At 33.3% G+C, this 21,371-nt stretch overlaps 1 protein-coding gene across 2 annotated transcripts in view; it reads left to right on the top strand.

Annotated features, from left to right (window-relative positions):
• VPS13C (vacuolar protein sorting 13 homolog C) overlaps positions 1-21,371 on the top strand; it is a 182,085-nt gene that overhangs the window by 47,836 nt on the left and 112,878 nt on the right. For both annotated transcript variants that reach the window (XM_068552869.1, XM_068552859.1), the window contains exons 12-20: positions 1,201-1,307; positions 1,884-2,055; positions 3,227-3,289; positions 6,975-7,104; positions 7,670-7,764; positions 17,975-18,117; positions 18,966-19,158; positions 20,376-20,490; positions 21,072-21,208. In XM_068552869.1, the coding sequence (XP_068408970.1) occupies positions 1,201-1,307; positions 1,884-2,055; positions 3,227-3,289; positions 6,975-7,104; positions 7,670-7,764; positions 17,975-18,117; positions 18,966-19,158; positions 20,376-20,490; positions 21,072-21,208 (1,155 nt within the window). The remainder of the gene's footprint in view (positions 1-1,200; positions 1,308-1,883; positions 2,056-3,226; positions 3,290-6,974; positions 7,105-7,669; positions 7,765-17,974; positions 18,118-18,965; positions 19,159-20,375; positions 20,491-21,071; positions 21,209-21,371) is intronic.

Below are 21,371 nucleotides of genomic sequence, written 5' to 3'. Positions count from 1 at the left end.
AATTATAATGAATGACATGATTCCCATTTAATTCCCAATTCTTGATGGAGGGTTTTAATAGTTTTTTTCTCTGTCAGATTTTAATAGCAGACACTCTTACATTAAATATTGTTCACTTAATTTTTAGAATAGCTATGTTGGCAGCTTTTTTTCCTTCACTTGTTTCTCAAGTTTGGTTATGTGCCTAAGGAGTTTGGATAAGACATCTGGAGAACTGGAAGTGAAAGGAGGATGGGGGATTTAGCTAATTGAGCTTTTAGCCCAGTGCAGTCCAGTACAAATATAATGCAAGTCATATGTGTAATTTTAAATTTTCTAGTAGCTACATTAGCAAAATAAGAAGAAAAGAGGAAAACAATTACTAAAATGAATAACATTTTATTTAACTTAACATACCCAAAATATTATCATTTCAACATGTAATCAAAATTAAAAATTGTTACAATATTTTATATTTTTATTTTTTTCTTAAGTCTTCAAAATCTGGGGTTTATTTTATACTTACAAATACATTTAAGTTCAGACTATCTGCATGTTAAGTACTGAATAGCCGTGTGGTAACTCTTAGGTAGATTTGCGTTAAGAGAAAATGGAGAAGATGCTGGACTTCCCCTTTCTTTATTTTACCTATAGTTGTGTGTGTGTGTGTGTGTGTGTGTGTGTGTGTGTGTTTCCCTCCATTTGAGCTGTTTACGAGATACACACAGAGTTGTTGTAATGGTGGTTAAGATGGGTGGTTAAATAGCTTTATCTTACTTTAGTTATGCAATAATTTTCTGGAGCAATTTGAAATTCAGCTTATAGATAGCCACTGCTTGAAATGATGGTCCAGAGGAAAATATGTAGTTTTAGGAATCAGCATGTTTCATGTTAGTAGTTACAGATACCATATTTCATTGGTTCTAAGATTTACATTTATTTCACACTTTAATATATTTGAAAATAAGATGTGTATTATTATTGGTGGTATGACAGTTTAATTGGCAGTACTGTTTTCTTTTGTAGTAGAACTTAAAATTATCTTACAACTTACAATCATTGTTGTCTTAAATCTGATGAAATATATTATTGAATTACCAGACAACTATGATGTTCATTGTTCAGAGAATTTGAAGTCTCACTATACTGAAAATATAACAAAATTTGGTGTTTATTCATGTGTATGATGTAACAAACGTAACTTGGTTTTTGTTTTAATAGTACTTAAGTATGATTGACCTTTTGGAATCAGTGGATTATATGGTTAGAAATGCTCCCTACAGGAAATACAAGCCTTATTTACCACTTCATACCAATGGTCGACAATGGTAAGTTAGAATTTTTTAAAAAATGTTTTATGAGAACCATGTAATCATATAGTTAGGGACTCTCAGAGCTAAGAGACCTTTAAAGCCATGTAATGAAGCCACTTTATTTTTTTAGAGACATGAGAGGGATATCTTTTATATTATGTCCTTGTTACTCTTTTTTTTTTTAATAAACACATTCTCTTGTACTCCTGCTCCTAGATTATTCCCAAATTCTTAACTCAGTATTCAAGACTTTCAACTTTTTTTTGATCTTATTGCCCTTCAGTAATGGATATGAACTCCAGTGTGGCAACCATATTGGGATACTATTAATTTCACACAACATGTCATTTTGTGTCTTTATGATTTTGCTTTGGCATATCCTCTTCCTGGAGTGGTTTGCTCCATTCATAATCTATTTAAGTCAGAGAATTGAAGTACTGGGGAATTGAAATGTTATTGCTGAGCTTTTGTAGGAATACAGTTAATAAGAACAAAAAAAGTAACAGTGTAGCTCTAAAACGTCAAAGCTACTTTCCTGCTGTTTCTTAAACCTTCATATTCAAATGTGCATTAACAAAATTTGATTTGCAGGTGGAAATATGCAATTGATTCTGTTCTTGAAGTTCATATAAGAAGGTATACACGGATGTGGTCATGGAGTAACATAAAAAAACACAGGCAATTGCTCAAGAGTTATAAAAGTGCCTACAAAAATAAGCTAACCCAGACTAAAGTCCCAGAAGAAATACAGAAACAAATTCAGGTATATCTTGCATATATTGGTGAGAGCTATTATTTGTTAAATCATCCTTTAATGTTAATTTAATTTAATTTAAATTTAAATTTAAATATAATTTTAGAAAGAACAGAACTGAGCTCTTTTTAAGAGAATTGTATGGAAAATGCAGAGTATTTTTCCCCCTGTTTTTTCCTTTGAAAAAAAGCTTCCTAATATCAGGGTACTTGTAAACTATTTGGAGAAATGTGTTTGGTTTTTATAATAATGTTTAGAAAATCAATATCAGAGCTGTTCAAATATGTGTTTAATATTAGCTAGATGTGTATTGTTAGTTTTGTTTGGCTTTTTTTTTAAGAGTTCAAAGTATTATTTGTAAAAAATAGTTCTTATGCTCAAGATAGGAGTCTTATTTACCCCCTTCTGAAATACAGAAAAACACTACACTGAATACATAATTTGCTTAATATCATCTGATCTTGATTATATCACTGTTTTTGCTACAAATTCATAACATAAAGAATTAATCGAATTGTTATTCTGAAATATATAACAATCACTAATATTATATATTAGGAAAAGCATCAAGTTTCTCAGTATCTTAGATCTGGTATTCTCATGTATAAAATGGAAACAGTATCTGTCTTACAGAGTTGTGAGAATTGCATGAAATAACACATAGAGCATGTGACACACAGGTCACCCACTACATGTTAGATTCCTCTTACAGAAATTCCCCAAGTTGGTTTCTGCTTTAGTGTACTTCATTTGAGGAATTTTACATTCTTAAATTTTGTGTTTTATTAAGGTGCCTTTAGTACGATGATTGTGAAATAACAGAGAAAAGGGGGAGTCAGAAATAACAACCATAAGGCTAATACCTAAAACAGGTCCCCCTCCTAAATATTTTTGTTTCCATTTGCATGTATGGCTATCTCTGTATTACAGTGGTCTCATTAAAATTCTTATTTTCATATTGTATTTAGCAAGCATTTACTTTCTTGAAAAACTGTTTCTCACATTGCAAAAAATAAAAATGTAAAAGCCAAGTGTACATTCAAATTTATACTTATACTTTCAATAGATCACAAATGCTGTTTGTTCATGGACTAGAATAAGCCTAGAAATCATAGAAGAAAAGAATTTTTTTAATCTAATGACCATTTTCTTTGTTTACAAGTGTCTCTTTGTTTTTTAGGATTTGGAGAGGCCACTAGATGTTTTTAACATAATTTTAGCAAGGCAACAAGCACAAGTTGAGGTAATCTTTTCTTCTTTTTTTTTTCTTCATGATTTTTTTTTTTTTAAACTGGAGTATATTTGCTTTACATAAGTGTTGGGTTAATTTCTGCTGTACAACGAAGTGAATCAGCTGTATGTATACATACATCCCCTCCCTCTTGGACCTCCCTCCCATCCCCCCATCCCACCCATCTAGGTCACCACAGAGCACCGAGCTGAGCTCCGTGTGCTATACAACAGGTTCCCACTATCTATCTATTTTACACATGGTAGTGTATATATGTCAGTCATTTTTATTAGCTGATTTTATGTTTTAAACATGTTAATACTACTCCTTTAAACCTGGGATCAAGAAATTTAAGTTTCATGGGAAGTTGTTTAGATTTACTCACGTGAGAATAAAGGTTGAGTTTTCATGTCTTAATTTAGTCTCAGGAGAAAATTAATTGGAATATTGGAGGAAAAAACCCCACTAATATGAAGGGGCAAATTTTCTAATTTTATAACTAAAAATTTGCTAACCCCTCAAGAGAAAGTAAGTAAAAGTCATCCATAATCCTAGCAATACAGAATGCTGGTGTTAACATTTTGATATGTAGGCTTCTAGTTTTTCTCTCATGCATATGTACCTAGTTATTTATACTTTGTATTCCCCATTTCTTTCCCTTTATTTCCTCTTCCCTCCCTTCCTTCCTCCTTTCTTTAACCCATTTTCTTTTTTTCCCTCCTTCCCTCCTTCTCTCCCTCTTCTCTTCCTTTCTTTTTTTTCTAAAATTGGACTCAATCTGTTTGTAATGTTTTGTAATTGCTGACTTATCCCACTTGGTACCTTGTCCTCATTGTTCCATGTCATTTCTATTATTCTGTAACATGACTTTTTTGGTAAACAAAAAAATAAATTATAAGTGCAATAAACTCATTATAGAAAAGTTAGAAAATAAAGATCCACAAAAAAAGAAAATAGAAATACCCATTATCTCACACACTAAAGATAACTACTGTTAATACCTTTTTGTGTATTCTTCCAGGCTTTTTTATAGTCATAGATCTTTATACACATACTCATTTTTTTAAATGGGATTAAAGCATATGCACTTGTTCATTCATATACTTAGTAAATGCTCATTGAGTGCCTGTTGTACTAGCATAATAGTTAAGAGTGTAGACTTGGGAGTCAGATGGTCTGGATTCTAATCCCAGCTTTGCTGTCTGCTACTTGTTTGACCTTGGGTTGACTATTTAACCTGCCTGTGCCTCAGTTTCCTCATTTGTAAAACAATATTAATTCACAGTACCTACATCATAGGGTTATTGTGTGGAGTACCTGATAAACTACATAAACCACTTAGACTATTATGTGCCTGGCACAATTCTATGTGCATATTATGCACATCTCATCACCCTTGCCGTATTCTGTTTGTTAGAAACAAGTCACAGGTCATGCCCACACTCAAGGGAAGGGGACTGTCCAAGGGTAAGGACACCAGGAGGGAGAAGTTTTAGGGCAGGTGGGGGATGAGTACAACACGTGAAAAAAAAAAGTGAGGAACTCACTATTGAGAAGGTCACTTCTCCAAGTGTTGACTTCCCTCCACCATCTGTACTTTGCTAACTTTTCAGAGTCTGTGGTAGATGCTTTTTATGTTTTGTCCAGAATTTTTTGTTGTAATAAGCCATGAAGGATGTGTTGTAGAGGGCTTAGGCCATCATGGAACTGAAAGTTCATCATTGGATTTAGCCGTAAAGAAATCATTTGAAGAGCAAGTTTTATAGAATAGTATGGGTAGAAATTTGATAGGAATGAGAGGGAGTGGAAGATGAGGAATTGGAGAGACCAAGTACAGACAGTTATGATACTTCACTGTAAGTGGAAAGCAAGATAAAGGGAGTGGCAACTCGTGGGGATTGTGGAGTCACGAAAAGGTTTTTTAAGTTGCTTTTCTTTCTTTAAAAAAAAAGTTACAGTGTTCTGTTTTATATAGTATTCCATAGAATTGTTTATCCAACATAATTTTAAATAACTGACTAGTATTCAGTTCTGTTCGTATACCAGAATTTGCTTACTATTTGCCACTGGTTATATTTGATTATAAATGACACTACATTGAGGAGCCTTGTCTTTACATTTTCTCAAGCGTCTCTTATTTTCTTAAGGACAAATTCCCCAAGGTGGGGCAGAGAGTGTGAATATTTTAAAAGGTATTTGCTACTACTGTGGATTTGTTCCTGCGAATTAGAGAAACATTTTGCCAGAAGAAACAGATAATTCTAATCCTCCCTAAATTAAGTTGCTTCAGTTTAATTGGGTGTTCTTAATACTACTTATCAGTTGCTTCAAAATTGAAGGAAGAAGATAAATTATTGGATGCTGTGGCTAAAGAAGGATGGGGTGTAGATGAAGAGAAGGCAGTTAGATTCATCCAAGATTGATGTTTTTTCATTATAGTGGAAAATCTGCAGGGCCAGAGAGTTTAAAATGTAGGCAGAGGATTGGATGAAGTTATTTACCTTGGCCTCTTAGCTGGACAGGGGAGGGAAGTGAAGGCAACAGAGGTGGTATTGAGGAAAAAGTGAAAGGGTTCTGCATACCTCTTCATATTAAATTTTATACACATTTTAAAATTTATGGTCTCATAGATATATTTTACTGTGAAAAGTAAAAACGCATACTAATCTTCTATGCTAGGAGAATAAAGAAGTTAAATGTTATTTCATATAAAATATAAATCAGCTATATATTTTTTTACCCATTACATTTCTGACTGCTGAAAATGGATTAAGCTTGACAAAAGATAGTTAGAGCTGAGATATAACTGGGACCATCAGTGATTTTGTGGGCAGATATAGACCTATTCCCCGATTATTTGTTTAATGTCTACTTGTCAAAGATAACTTATTTAACTTAGTTTATACTGAGTTGTTAATCAAACTTATTCTCTTTACTATAGAATTCAGCTCTTTAACTTGTCTTTTGGATTATTTCACTTTTTGGTACACACAGAAGCTTGCAGTATGTTACCAATTCACTACCAATTTAAAATATTTTAAAGTTAAAGTGGGAAAATTATTTACTTATTCAGGAAATGAGAATATAGAGTCTAAATTACTTAAGCCCTATATTCTTTTTATCCTTTTGTTTTCCACTTTTGAGTTATTCGTCTGTATTTTACTGAAAAGTGGGTAAAGACAAGGAGCAGCAGATAATCAAGCCAGGATTTGTTGAGAAACAGGATGAAATGAGATTTGAGGACTTTCTAATTTTATTTATATTCTGTCCCCCAAACATGTTCATAGTTAGCAAGTCAACAATGTATGTGAATTATGAAATAGGATTGTTAAATTTTATTTTTGAGTGTGGAAGTATCTTCCTTTCAGGGAACTTTTCATTTTAAAAATCTGTCATAGTAGCTCCTTACCTTATAAATTTGGAAGACACATTGCTCAGAAGAATTTTACTTGAAACATTAACTTACTCACAAAATGCAACTTTGTCAGAAAGCTATCAGTAGGTGTGACAAGTATATAAATTAATAGACTATATTAACCAAATAATGTTGAGAATCGTTTCAGAAGGAACTAGCTTTATTGACTGCTTTTAACTTAATTTAATGTTAAAAAAATTAACCATTGTTCTTACCTGGCTACACCTGAAAGTGAAGAGGGCATTTATTCTTTAAGTCAATTTTTTGATTTTTATTTTTTAGGTGATTCGATCTGGGCAAAAATTAAGGAAAAAGTCTACTGACAGAGGCGAGAAACGTGGAGGCTGGTTTAGTGGGTTTTGGGGTAAGAAGGAATCTAAGAAAAAAGATGAAGAATCTTTGATTCCTGAAAGTAAGTTCCAAGTCAGATAGTTTATTGTACACTGATAAGGAAAAAATATATAAATTATGTTTTAGCCAGTTAGTTGAATTTTATTTTATAATGTTTTTGAAATAAAAGCTTAGTATAGTAAACATATAAACAAATACATCAGGATGGAACATTCCCATATTTATTTAACTAAAATAAAACTTTGAATTTTTGAGAACAGTTATTTGTGTGAAATTTTAAAACTTGAAATTCAGAAATCTCACAGGTAGCATTCCTTATTGTTACTTTTTTACATGGATATTTAATTAGATGTTTCACTTAATTTTTAATATACTTAGGGAATTATAAAATTGTTATGTGACAGCTGAATTCCCTTAATGGTGTCTCTTTGCGTTTTCTTGACCTAAACAAGCAAATACATGATGTTTAACAAGTCAAAATAGTATATTAGAGGAAATTACTTTGCTGCTTTTGCTTTAGCATTTGTGTCTATTGATTTTAGGCCACTCGTTAGTTTGGTTTGATTTTTTTTATTGTATCTGTAAGACTGAAGCAATTGATTTCTTAAAATATTATTTTTTTGTAGCTATTGATGACCTTATGACACCAGAGGAAAAGGATAAGCTCTTCACGGCTATTGGTTATAGTGAGAGCACCCACAACCTAACTTTACCCAAGCAGGTAATTATTTAGGTGGTTTCATTTTTCTGTGTTATCTTGAATTGGGTTAAACAAGTTATTGATTTTTAAAGTAACTAATAAAAATACGTTACAGTTTGTTTCTGCTTTACTTTTTGTTAAATGTTTCAGTCAGACCTTACCAATTAAAACTGTCTCCAACTTTAGATTTAGTTGCTTTAATGAATGTGAGAATAACCTGATAAAAAGTACTTATTATAGAGGTAAATTAAGTCTTTTAAAAATTTTATCTTAAAAAATCTGTGTGTGTGAAATGTAACTCATGTATAAAAGAGTCATCAAAACCAAAATGTATTGCTCATTTGATTGTCATAAAGAACAGCTGTGTAATTACTATTGGTTAAATTATGGACTGTGCAATAGATAGGGCATTATTGTGAGATCTATCTCTGTTCTTTCATTGTGTGTATTTTGCTCACTTTCATTGTTGTGTAGGTATTTTCATTTGAAAATACCACAACTTATTTATTCATACTTTTGTTTATGGGCATTTGGGTTGTCTTTGTTTTTTGGTTGTTATGCTACTATTAACTTCTTGTAAATGTCTTTTACTGGGCATATGAGATTTTCTGCTCAGTATATCCTTAGGAGTAGAATAGGTGTATCATAGGATATGAGTATGTTTAACTTTAATAGATTCTGCTAAATACTTTTCCGATGTGAAAAACATTTCCATCAGTGGTGTATGAAGATTCTTATTGTTCCACATCTTTACCAACTCTTACCATCAGTCTTTTAAATTTATCCATTCTAAATGGTGAGTATGTAGTATTACATTGTGGTTTTAATTTGTGTTTTCTGGATGACTGAAGAGGTTTTTCACTTTCTTGTACTGTTGTAGGCCTGATAGATATCCTCTTTTGTGAAGTAGCTTTTGAGTCTCTTGTTCATTATTGGGTTGTCTTTTCCTTATTGGTTTGTAGGAGTCTTTTATGTATTTGTTAAGTTACATTACATCCCTAGAAATTAGTCATTTTATAACTGGAAGTTTGTACCTTTGACTACCTTCACCAATTTCCCCCATACCCTGCTCCCTGTTCCTGGCAACCACCAGTCTATTCTCTGGTCTTTTTAGATTCCACATATAAGTGAGACCATACAGTATTTGTCTTTCTCTGTTCGACTTACTTTACTGAGCATAATGTACTCAAGCTACATCCATGTTGTTGCAGGATTTCCTTCCTTTTTTATGGCTAAATAATATTCCATTGTGTATATCCACACCACATTTTCTTTATTTTTTCACCAGTCAGTGGACACCTAGGTTGTTATAATGTCTTGGCTGTTGTGAATAATGCTTCAGTGAACATGGGAGTGCACATATCTCTTTGAGATATTGATTTCATTTCCTTCAGATAAATATCCAGAAGTGGAATTGCTGGATCATAAGGTACTTCTCTATTTAGTTTTTTGAGGAGCCTTCTCACTGGTTCTTATAGTGACTATACCAATTTACATTCCCACCCACAGTGTACAAGCATGGGAATATAAATTGGTACAGAATGACAGCCATTCTAACAGGTGTGAGGTGATATCTCATTGTGGTTTCTTATTTTTTTTTTTTTCTAAAGAACATTGGCAAATGTATTTCCCTCCATATGAAGTTATTAATGTTTTTTAATTGAAGTATAGTTGATTTACAATATTATATTAGTTTCAGGTGTACATCATTAGTGATTCAGTATTTTTATAGATTATGCTCCATTTAAAGTTCTTACGAAATAATGACTATATTTCCCTGTGATGTACAATATATCCTTGTTGCTTATTATTTTATATATAATAGTTTGTACCTTTTAATTTCCAAACACCTTTTGTGCCCATCCCCCTTTCCCTTGCCCATCTGGTAACTGCTAGTTTGTTCTCTATATCTGTTGATGGACATTTAGGTTGCTTCCATATCTTAGCTATTGTATGTAATACTGCTGTGAACATTGGGGTGCATGTATCTTTTTGAATTAGTGTTTTCGTTTTCTTCAGATACACACCCAGGAGTGGAATTGCTGGATCATATGACAGTTCTACTTTCAGTTTTCTGAGGGATGGCTATACTGTTTTCCATAGTGGCTGCACCAATTTACGTTACCACCAATAGTGTAGGAGGGTTCCCTTTTCTCCACACCCTCTTCAACATTTGTTTGTTATTTGTGGACTTTTTGATAATAACCATTTTGACAGGCGTGAGGTGATATCTCATTTCAGTTTTGACTTGCATTTCTCTGATGATTAGGCATGTTGAACTTTTTTTCATGTGTCTTTTGGCCATCTCTGTATCTTCAGTGAAAAAAATGTCTACTCAGGTGTTCTTCCCATTTTTTAAAATCAGGTTAGTTGTCTTTTGATACTGAGTTGTATGAGTTGTTTATATATTTTGGATATTAATCCCTTATTGGTAATATCACCTGAAAATATTTTCCCTTACATGGTGGGTTGCCTTTCCATTTTGTCAGTGGTTTCCTTTGCTGTGCAAAAGCTTTTAAGTTTAATAGGGCCTGTTTATTTATTTTTGCTTCTGTTTCTTTTGCCTTAGGAGACAGATCAAAAAAATATTGCTGCAATTTGTGTCAGAGACTATTCTGCCTGTGTTCCCTTCTGTGAGTTTTGTGGTTTCAGGTCTTACATTTAGGTCTTCGGTCCATTTTGAGTTTATTTTTGTATGTGGGGTGAGGAAATGTTCTAATTTCATTCTTTTACATGTACTGTCCAGTTTTCCCAGCATGACTTATTGAAGAGATTGTCTTTTCTCTATTGTGTATTCTTCCCTCTTTTGTCATAGATTAATTGACCGTAAGTGTATGGGTTTATTTCTGGGCTCTTTATTCTGTTCTGTTGATCTCTGTGTCTGTTTTTATGCAGGTACCATACCGTTTTGATTACTGTAGCTTTGTAGTATACTCTGAAATCAGGTCGCGTGATACCTCTCGCTTTGTTCTTTTTTCTCAAAATGACTTTGGTAATTCGGAGTCTTTTATGGTTCCATATAAATTTTAGAATTATTTGTTCTAGATCTGTGAAAAATATCATGGGTACTTTGATAGGGGTGACATTAAATCGGTAGATTGCTTTGGGTAGTATGGCCATTTTAACAATATTAATTCTTCCAACTTAAGAACATGGGTTATCTTTTCATTTCTTTGTATCATCTTCAATTTCCATTATTGGCATTTTATAATTTTCAGAGTATAGGTCTTTCACCTTCTTGGTTAAGTTTATTCTTAAGCTATTTTATTCTTTTTGATGTGATTCTAAATGTGATTGTTACCTTGCATTCTGTTCCTGATCATTCATTACTAGTGTATAAAAAAGCAACAGATTTCTGTTGATTAATTGTCTATCCTGCAACTTTACTGAATTCATTTATTAGTTCTAAGAGTTTTTAGGCAGAGCCTTTAGGCTTTTCTATATATAGTGTAATGTCATCTGAAAACAGTGATAGTTTTACTTCTTCCCTTCCAATTTAGATACCTTTTATTTCTTTTTCTCGTCTGATGGCTGTGGTTAGGACTCCCAATGGTATGTTAAATAGAAGTGGTGAGAGTGGGCATTCTTGTCTTGTTCCTGATTTTAGAGGAAAAGCTTTTAGCTTTTTGGCATTGAGTATGATGTTAGCTGTGGGTTTGTCATAAATGCTCTTTATTATGTTAAGATATGTTCCGACTGTACCAACTGTGATGAGAGTTTAGTCATGAATGGATGTTGAATTTTGTCAAATGCTTTTTCTTCACCTACTGAGATGATCATGTGTTTCTTATCCTTCCTTTTGTTAATGTGGTGTATCATATTGATTGATTTGTGAATATTGAACCATCCTTACATCCTTGGAATAAATCCTACTTGATCATGGTGTATGATTTTTTTTATATATTGTTGAATTCAGTTTGCTAATATATTGTTGAGGACTTTTGCAACAATATTCATCAGAGATATTGGCCTGTAGTTTTCTTTTTTGTAGTGTCTTTGGTTTTGGTATCAGGGTATTGGTGGCCTCAGAGAATGAATTTGGGAGTGTTCCTTCCTCTTCAGTTTTTTGGAATAGTTTGAGAAGGATAGGTAATAACTCTTCTTTATATGTTTAGTAGAATTTCGCTATGAAGCTGTTTGGTTCTGTACTTTTGTTTGCTGGGAAATTTCTGATTAACTCAATTTTACTACTAATGGTCAGTCTGTTCAGATTGTCTGTTTCTTCTTGATTTAGTCTTGGAAGGTTGTATGTTTCTAGAAATTTGTCAATTTCTTCTAAAAAAGTTGTCCAATTTGTTGGCATATAACTGTTCATAGTATTCTCTTATGCTTTTTGCATTTCTGTGATAATGGTTGTTATTTCTCCTCTTCCATTTCTTGTTTTGTTTGTGTGGGTTCTCTCTTTTCACCTTGGTGAGCCTAGTTATTGGTCTCTATTTTATTTATTTCCTCTCTGATCTTTATTATTTTCTTCCTTCTGCTGACTTTGATCTTTGTGTCTTCTTTTTCTTATTACTTTAGATGGTAAGTTTGGTCGTTTATTTGAGATTTTTCTTATTTCTTAAGGTAGGCCTGTATTGATATAAAGTTCTTTCTCAGAACTGCTTTCACTGCATGCCATAGATTTTGGAAAGTTGTGTTTCCATTTTTGTTCGTCTGGAGATATTTTATCATTTCCTCTTTGATTTCTTTATTGACTTTTTGGTTTTTTAATAGCATATTGTTTAGGCTCCATGTGTTCATGCTTGTCCCTCTTTGCTTCCTGTAGTTGATTTCTAGTTTCATACCACTGTGGTTGGAAGAATTGCTTGATATGATTTCTATCCTCTTAAATTTGTTTAGACTTGTTTTGTGGGCTAGCATATGATATATCATGGAGAACATTCCATGTGCATTTGAAAACAATGTGTATTTTTCTGTTTTTGGATGGAATGTCCTATAGATATCTATTAAGTCCATCTGGTCTGTTGTGTCATTTAAGACCACTGTTTCCTCATTGATTTTCTGTCTAGATGATCTGTCCATTGATGTAAGTGGAGTGTTAAAGTCCCCTACTATTATTGTATTATTGTCAGTTTCTCCCTTTATGTCTGTTAGTATTTGCTTTATATATCTCGGTGCTCCTGTATTTGGTGTATATATGTTAATGAGTGTTATATTCTATTTTTATATTGATCTCTTTTTCATTATATAATGCCTTTCTTTGTCTTTTTTAAATAGACTTTGTTTCAAAGTCTGTTTTTTCTGATATGAGTATTGCTCCCCTCAATATCTTGTCATTTCCATTTGCGTGAAATATCTTTTACCATCCTCTCACTTTCAGTCTGTGTGTGTCTTTAGCTCTGAAGTGAGTTTCTTGTAAGCAGCATAAAGATGGGTCTTGTTTTCTTATCCAACCAGCCATCCTTTGTCTTTGATTGGAGCATTTAATCTGTTAACATTTAAAGTAATTATTGATAGGTGTGTACTTATTGCCTTTTTGTTACTTGTTTTCCAGTGTTTTTGTAGTTCTTCCCTGTTCTTCTTCTTTTAGTTTCTTCCCTTTTGGTTTGATGATTTTCTTTAGTGCTATGCTTGTGTTCTTACTCTGTATTTTTTGTATATCTATTGTAGGTTTTTGATTTATGGTTACCGCAAGGTTCACGTATGTTGACCTATAACTATACTTACTTGTTCTAAATAGGAAGTCATTTAAGCTCAAGCACATTCTAAGTGATCTACATTTTTTTCTCCCCTCCTTCACATTTTGATGTCACACACATTTGATGTCATATTTTACATCTTCATGTTTATCCCTTTACTGATTGTTATAGTTATAGTTGATTTTATAATTTTGTTCTTTTCGTCTCCATGATAGCTTAATTGATTGATTCTCAGACTTTGCTATGTATTTGCCTTTACTAGTGGACTTCCCTTCCTACCTGATTCTATGTGGGTCTTTCTTACAGCCTTGGTTTTGCAGGAGTCTTTTTGCCAGTCTGCAGTTAGTTTTCTATGAGAATTGTTTACATGTAGACATATTTTGATGTGTTCATGTTGGGTAGTTGAGTTCATTTCACATCCTCCTACTGTGCCATCTTGATCTTCTCCCTCATTGTGGTTTTGAATTGCATTTCCCTGATGATTAGTGATGTTGAGCATCTTTTTATATACCTGTTGGCCATTTGAATATCCTCTTTGGAAAAATGTCTATTCAGGTCCTTCACCCAATTTTTAATTGGATTATTATTATTATTATTATTATTATTTTTGCTATTGAGTTGTATGAGTTCCTTTTATATTTTTCTTATTAACCCCTTATCAGATATGTGGTTTGCAAATATTTTCTCCCATTCTGTATGTTGCGTTTTCATTGTGTTGCTTCCTTTTCTATGCAGAAGCTTTTTAGTTTGATGTTGTCCTGCTTATTTATTTTTGCTTTTCTTGCTTCTGCTTTCAGTGTCATATCCATAAAATCATTGCCAAGACTGCTGTCAGGGAGCTTTTTTCCCTGTGCTTTCTTCTAAGAGTTATGGCTTCAGGTCTTACATTTAAGTCGTTAACCCATTTCTAGTTAATTTTTGTGAGTGGTGTAAGATAGGGGACCAGGGACTTCCCTGGTGGTACAGTGGTTAAGAATCCACCTGCCAAGGCAGGGGACACAGGTTCGATCCCTGGTCTGGGAAGATCCCACATGCTGCGGAGCAACTAAACCCGTGCACCACAGCTACTGATCCTGTGCTCTAGAGCCTGTGAGCCACAACTACTGAGCCCACGTGCCACAACTACTGAAGCCCGTGTGCCTAGAGCCCATGCTCTGCAACAGAGAGAAGCCATCGCAATAAGAAACCTGCCCACTGCAAGGAGGAGTAGCCCCCACTCACCACAACTAGTGAAAGCCTGTGTGCAGCAACGAAAACCCAACACAGCCATAAATAAATGAATTAAAAAAAAAAAAGGGACCAGTTTCATTCTTTTGCACTTGAATATCCAGTTTTTCTCGCACCATTTAATAAAGAGACTATCTTTTCTCCATTGAGTATTCTTGGGGTTTTTTTCGAATATTAGTTAGCCATATGTGCATGGATTTATGTCTGTGCTCTCGATTATGTTCTTTTGGTCTGTGTGTCTGTTTTAATGCCAGGACCATATTGTTTTGATTTCTGTAGCTTTGTAATATAGTTTGAAATTAGGAAGTGTTATGCCTAGTCTAGCTTTGTGGGGTTTTTTTTTTCCTCTCAAGATTGCTTTTGCTAGTCAGGGTGTTTTGTGGTTCCATGCAAAATGCCATTGGAGTTTGTAGGGACTGCATTGAATCTATAGATTACTTTGGGTAGTATGTACATTTTTAAAAGCATTAATTTTTCCAATCAATAAACAAAGCATAGCTTTTCTGTTTATGTTTTCTTTAGTTTCTTTCATGAGTGTCTTATAGTTTGCAGCATAGATATCTTTAACCTCCTTTGTTAAATTTATTCCTAATTATTTTATTGTTTTTTTGCTGTTGTAAATGGGATTGCTTAAAATTTTTCTTCAAATTGGTGTATAGAAACAACTCATTTTGTATGCTAATTTTGTATCCTGCAACTTTACTGAATTTTTTCATTAGTTCTAACTTTTTTTGGTGGAGTCTTTAGGATTTTCTCTACGTAAGACATATCATGTGCAGAGAGAGGCAATTTTCCTTCTTCCTTTCCAATTTGGATGCATTTTGTTTCTTTTTCTTGCCCGATTTCTCTGGCTAGGACTTCAAATGCTATGTTTAATGGTAGTGGTGAGAGTGGGCACCCTTGTCTTGTTCATGATCTTGGGGAAGAACTTTTTACCTTTCAACATTGAGTATGGTGTTAGCTGTGGGCTTGTCATATATGGCCTTTATTATGTTGAGGTACATTCCTTCTATACCCAATTTATTGAGAGTTTTTATTGTGAATGGATGTAGAGTTTTGTCAAATGTTTTTTCTGAATCTACTGAGATAGTCATGTGATTTTTATCTTTTTATTCATGTGATATATTACATTAATTTCTTTTCGTATGTTGAACCATCCATCCTTAAATCCCAGAGATGAATCCTAGTTGATTATGGTATATGATCTTTTTACTGTACTGCTGAATTTGACTTGATAGTATTTTGTTGAGAATTTTTGTATCTGTGTTTATCAGTGATATTGGCCTGTAGTTTTCTTTTCTCATAGTGTCCTTTTCTGGCTTTGATATCAGGGTAATGCTGGACTTGTAAAATGATTTTGGGAGTATTCCTATTCTTCTGTTTTTTTGAGGAGTTTTGAGAGGATTGGTGTAGATTCTTTAAATGTTTGATAGAATTCATCAGTGAAAACATTTGGTCCTGGGCTTTTTTTTCTTGGGATATTTTTAATTACTCATTCAATCTCCTTCATTATTGGTTTATTCATATTTTCTGTTCATGATTCATTCTTGGTAGATTATGTTTCTCAGAATTTATCAATTTCTTCTAGGTTTTCCAATTTGTTGATGGATAGCTGTTCATAGTAATCACTCTTATGGTCTTTGGTATTTTTGTGGTATCAGTTGTAATGTTTCTTCTTTAATTTATAATTTTATTTATATGTGTTGTTTCTTTTTTTTTGTTAGTCTATCTAAAGGTTTGTCAGTTTTGCTTTTCTTTTCAAAGAACCAACTGTTGGTTTTGTTAATCTCCATTGTGTTTCTGTTTTTCTGCTGTATTCTCTTTTTCATTTATTTCTGCTGTAATGTTTATTATTTCCTTTATTCTTCTAACTTTGGGCCTAGTTTGTTCTTTCATAGTTCTTTGAGGTGTAAATTTAGGTTGTTTACTTGAGATCTTTCTTTTTTCTTGATGTAGGCGTTCATCACTATAAACTTTCCTCTTAAAACTGCTTTTGCTGCATCCAGTAAGTTTGGTATGTTGTATTCCCATTTTTGTTTGTCTCATGATACTTTTTATTTTCCCTTTTGATTTCTTTCTTGATCCAGGAGTGTGTTCAGGAGTGTGTTGTTTAATTTCCATGTATTTGTGAATTTTGTAGTTTTATTATTATTACTGATTTCTAGTTTCATTTCATTGTGATTGGAAAGACACTTGATATAATGTGTATCTTCTTGAATATTTTGAGACTTTTTTGTGGTCTAATGTATGATCTATCCTAGAAAATATTCCATTTATTCCAGAAGAGTATTTATTCTGCTGCTGTTTGGTGGAATTTCTCTCTATGTCTGTTAGGTCCATTTGGCATGTAGTGTTATTCAAATCCATTGTTTACTTATTGGTTCTGTCTGGATGATATCTCTTTTGTTGAGAATGGAGTCCCCAACTAATATTTTATTGCTGTCTATTTCTTTTGGTTCTGTTAGTATTTGATTTATATATTTAGGTGCTCCAGTGGGTACATAACATATTTACAGTTGTTACCTCTTCTTGATGGATTGACCCCTTTATCATTATATAATGACCTTCTTTATCTCTTCTGACTATTTTTAACTTAAAGTCTGTTTTTTTTTCTGATGTAAATATAGCTACTCTGTCTTTTTTGGTTAATGTTTGCTTGAAATATCTTTTTCCATCCCTTCACTCCCAGTCTGTGTGTGGCCTTAAAGCTAAAGTGAGTCTCTTGTAGGCAGCAGATCATTGTATCTTTTTTTAAAAAAAAAAAAATCCATTCTGTCCGTCTCTGTCTTTTGATTGGAGAATTTAATTCATTTACATTTAAAGTAACTACTGAGAGATAAGGGTTTACTATTTACATTTTGTTAATTGTTTTCTGACTCTTTCATAGATTCTTTGTTCCTTATTTCCTCTCTTCTTGTGTGGTTTGATGAGAAACAGCTCTCTAGTTACCTGTCCTACCTGTAGTCTTGACCTTTCAATTTTGGGGGCAGAATTTTTTTTTCTCAATGTCTTACTAACTCTCCAAAGTCATCAAGCAGATGTTCTTTGTATTTTGTTCAGTTTTTGAGCTAGAGGATTGGTTTGAATTACTTTGCTTTAGTGAAAGCTGCTGAATTGAATCTTTAGGCCACAAAATATTTTATCAGATTTCACTTTTATTACCTTTAAAACTAAGAGAAATTAATTTTGAATCTTTTGTAAATGTCCTGTTTGAGCAAGCAATTTTGTATTGAGTTTTCTAATGTTCTTTTTTTACAATGAACATACGTTTTTTAGATCATTTTATAATTTAACAGATTTAAATATGAAGAAATGAAAGAATTACTTAAAATTTAACCATTTTCATTCATTCTTTCATTTAGTATGTTGCTTATATTGTGGCACTGAAGTTAGTAAGCACCTCTGTTACGATAAGAGAAAACAGAAATATTCCAGAAATACTGAAAATTCAGATAATTGGCCTTGGCACCCAAGTATCTCAGCGACCAGGAGCACAAGCACTTAAGTAAGTTTTAAAAACTTGTTATTTTAATTTTTATTTCTAAGTTTGACTTCAGGCCAAAAAAATACAGTGTTACTTAGCGTAAAAAAACCTGATTAATAGTAGTTTGTCTCTAATTTCTTTTCCTTTTGTGTGTGAAGATAGTCATTTTATATTAGAGTTTGTTTTTTACGGAACTATACGAGGAGCTCATCATTTGTTCTCCCCTTCCTTTTTTCCTTCACAAATATTTCTTGTGTACTGTTTAATTCATAGATTTGTTACTATGAAGGCTATGCATAGAAACAATAACTTTCTGTTTTCAAGGTGTTTATGCTGTAGTTGATAAGAGAGGAAACAAAAAGTTAATTTAAAATCTGTATAATATTTGAGAGCTCATAAGTAAGAAGGTACTATAATGTGAAATACCTTAGGGTTAATGCTACACAAGCTCAGTTGTAGAAGGGAATAACTTGGGCTTGGAGATTTGGGGCTTAGGCTAACTGAATGGAAGGGCCCAACAGATGCAGGGATGAGGGAGGAGAGTGTGCAGGGTGGCATGAAATAGGGAGATGAGTTCCGTGAGTTAAGTATAGCATGTATTCGTGCGGCAGTTCTGCAGTGTCCTGAAGTTGGCCAAAGTGGATTTTCATGAGGATAAGGAGAATAAAAAAATAAACCAAATCAGAGAAAAAAAGCCCCAGATTGTGTGGGTAATTAAATGCCAGGCTACGGAGTTTGGACTTCAACTCTGGGTGATGGGCATGGTCCTGGCTCTCAAAGGAGTTTTTTAAAAGGGAAATTTGTATTTTAACCTATCATATTACAAGGATCTTATTTGTAATACTTCTTTTTTCCGCATTGGATTGTAGGGTGGAAGCAAAATTAGAACATTGGTATATAACAGGTCTGAGACAGCAAGATATTGTACCATCACTTGTGGCTTCAATTGGTGATACTGCATCATCCTTGCTTAAAATTGAATTTGAAACCAATCCAGAGAATAGTACTGCTGACCAGACTCTGGTTGTTCAGTCTCAGCCTGTGGAGGTCATCTACGATGCTGTGAGTACAAGGAGAAAGTGAATCCTTATTAAACACATCTTATGCTTCTGACATACGGTTTTCTTCTTTTTTCCTTTTCATATTGAACCTTAATTTACTTAGCAGCTCAGTTTACTGACACTTTTTTCTTGATTAAAGAGCAGTACATGTTTAGCAGTTAATTTTGATTTTTCATATGCTACAGATTTTTTTCTACTCTATGCTTATGTTAAATTTTTAAAAAATGTAATATACCCTTAAAGAAGTCTGTGCTTATTATACCGGCTAACTACTCACAAATAATTACACACCAGTTTCCTACTCCAGTTTCTTTTTGCTTATTTTCCCTTTCTCTTCAATGTTTGGAACCAGTTTCAAGAGCTTTAGCAGCAAATGAAAGAATTTTAGATACTGTTCACGTGAGAAAAAAGCGTTGCCATTTCTTTGCTGTTGAAAATGCTGGCTCCAGTTCTGTATCTGTAGCTCCATCTTTATTCAGACTCTCTTAACTCATCTTGAGCTAGCCAGCAGCAAGGGTGTGGTTCATCACTCGTTCCATCACTTGTAGGTCGGCCCCACTCTGCCATTGAGATCCCTGACTTATTTTTACTGTACAGTTTAGAAGTAAATTCACAGTGTGGGTGGGAGGCAGAACTTACGGTATTCTGTGATTTTTTAAAAAAAATTTAAATTGTGGTAACATACATAGACCATAATTTCCCATCTTAGCTATTTTTTAAGTGTATAGTTCGGTAGGGTTAAGTACATTCACACCATTGTACATCCAATGCCCAGAACTCATTCTTTCTTGCAAAATGTCTGAATTTAAGTTCAAGGTTTGGGTGTAGGTAAGGACTGAACAGCTTTCTTATTTCCTCTCTAAACTTCAAAGTGCAGGAGAATCCAGTTGCAGTATAGAGAGGTGGAGTTTCACCTTCTAATCTGGAGGCTAAGTCTAGAAGTAATGCCCCATTGCTACATCAACATGATACCGTAGAACATACTTAAGGTCACCTTAACGATATGCACACATTTATTGCCTTTCCAATAAGGTGAAGTGGGCTATACCTTTTTTCAGGTTCCCTTTCACTCCAGAGGGAGATGTAGTAGGGTGGATTGTCTTTGGAGGTACCACGTCAGTTCAGAGCCAGAGTTGATTAGAATTAAACTGAAACTTTAAATTTTGTAATATAGAAAGTACTCTGTATAACTTGTTTATATTTTAAATGATTTTACAGAAAACCATCAATGCAGTGGTTGAATTCTTTCAGTCAAATAGGGGATTAGATCTTGAGCAAATAACATCAGCTACATTGATGAAGCTGGAAGAAATTAAAGAGAGAACAGCTACAGGTAAAGAATTGACGGCATAAATGTCATCTAAACTCTCAAAATTTTTTGCTGTTCTAATGTAAATACTATGTTTAAAATAGTGTAGGTAGTTTTGTCAAATATACCTGCCAGACTGGGTGAGAAAGAGAATAATATGGGGCACAGATGATTCTGTCTGCTGTTACCTTCAGGAACCTGTGCTGCAGAGTGAACTTGAGCTGGAAAACATCCCTGTCTCAGTTCTTAAGCGACTGTTCACCGTACTGTGTGTGAATCGAGTTTTAAAGATACATGCTTTTGTGCATTATGGCCTCTAATCTTAAACCACCTACTGTATCTGGTTACTTAACTAAAGAAATAATGAATTTTTCTATCTCTGGCTAAAATACTAGCTGTGTTGGTTTTATTATATTATGCGATATGATTGTTTCTCATTGACCATAATGCAATTTCACCTTACATGCTGAATGGAGAATCTAATCTGTGAAAAGAACTTCTCCAACATACTTTTCAAGTGATAGTCTTATTCTCGTTGTTAATAATATGATTACATATTTCAATTTGACTGCATAATCTTTCATCATTTCTTTTTCTTCTTTTAGGACTTACACATATTATTGAAACCCGAAAAGTTCTTGATTTAAGGATAAATCTGAAGCCCTCGTATCTAATAGTTCCACAGACAGGTTTCCACCATGAAAAGTCAGATCTTCTCATCTTAGATTTTGGTACATTTCAGGTAGGTGTATATGCATTTCTGTCTGCCCATTTTTGCTCAGTTTAGTAGCTAGCTGTCTGACAGTATGCTGTTTTTCCCTCAGAGTTCACTTAAACTAAACCTAGACTTATTTCTTATTAGCATTTTGTCAAGCCTAGCTTAGATTATGTAGTTTGTATGTATT

Source organism: Eschrichtius robustus, chromosome 1 (genome assembly GCF_028021215.1).
Source record: "Eschrichtius robustus isolate mEscRob2 chromosome 1, mEscRob2.pri, whole genome shotgun sequence".
NCBI classification, from domain to species: Eukaryota; Metazoa; Chordata; class Mammalia; order Artiodactyla; family Eschrichtiidae; genus Eschrichtius; species Eschrichtius robustus.
The sequence above is the reverse complement of the archived record's forward strand: the minus strand, read 5'-3'. Positions and strand labels throughout refer to the sequence as shown.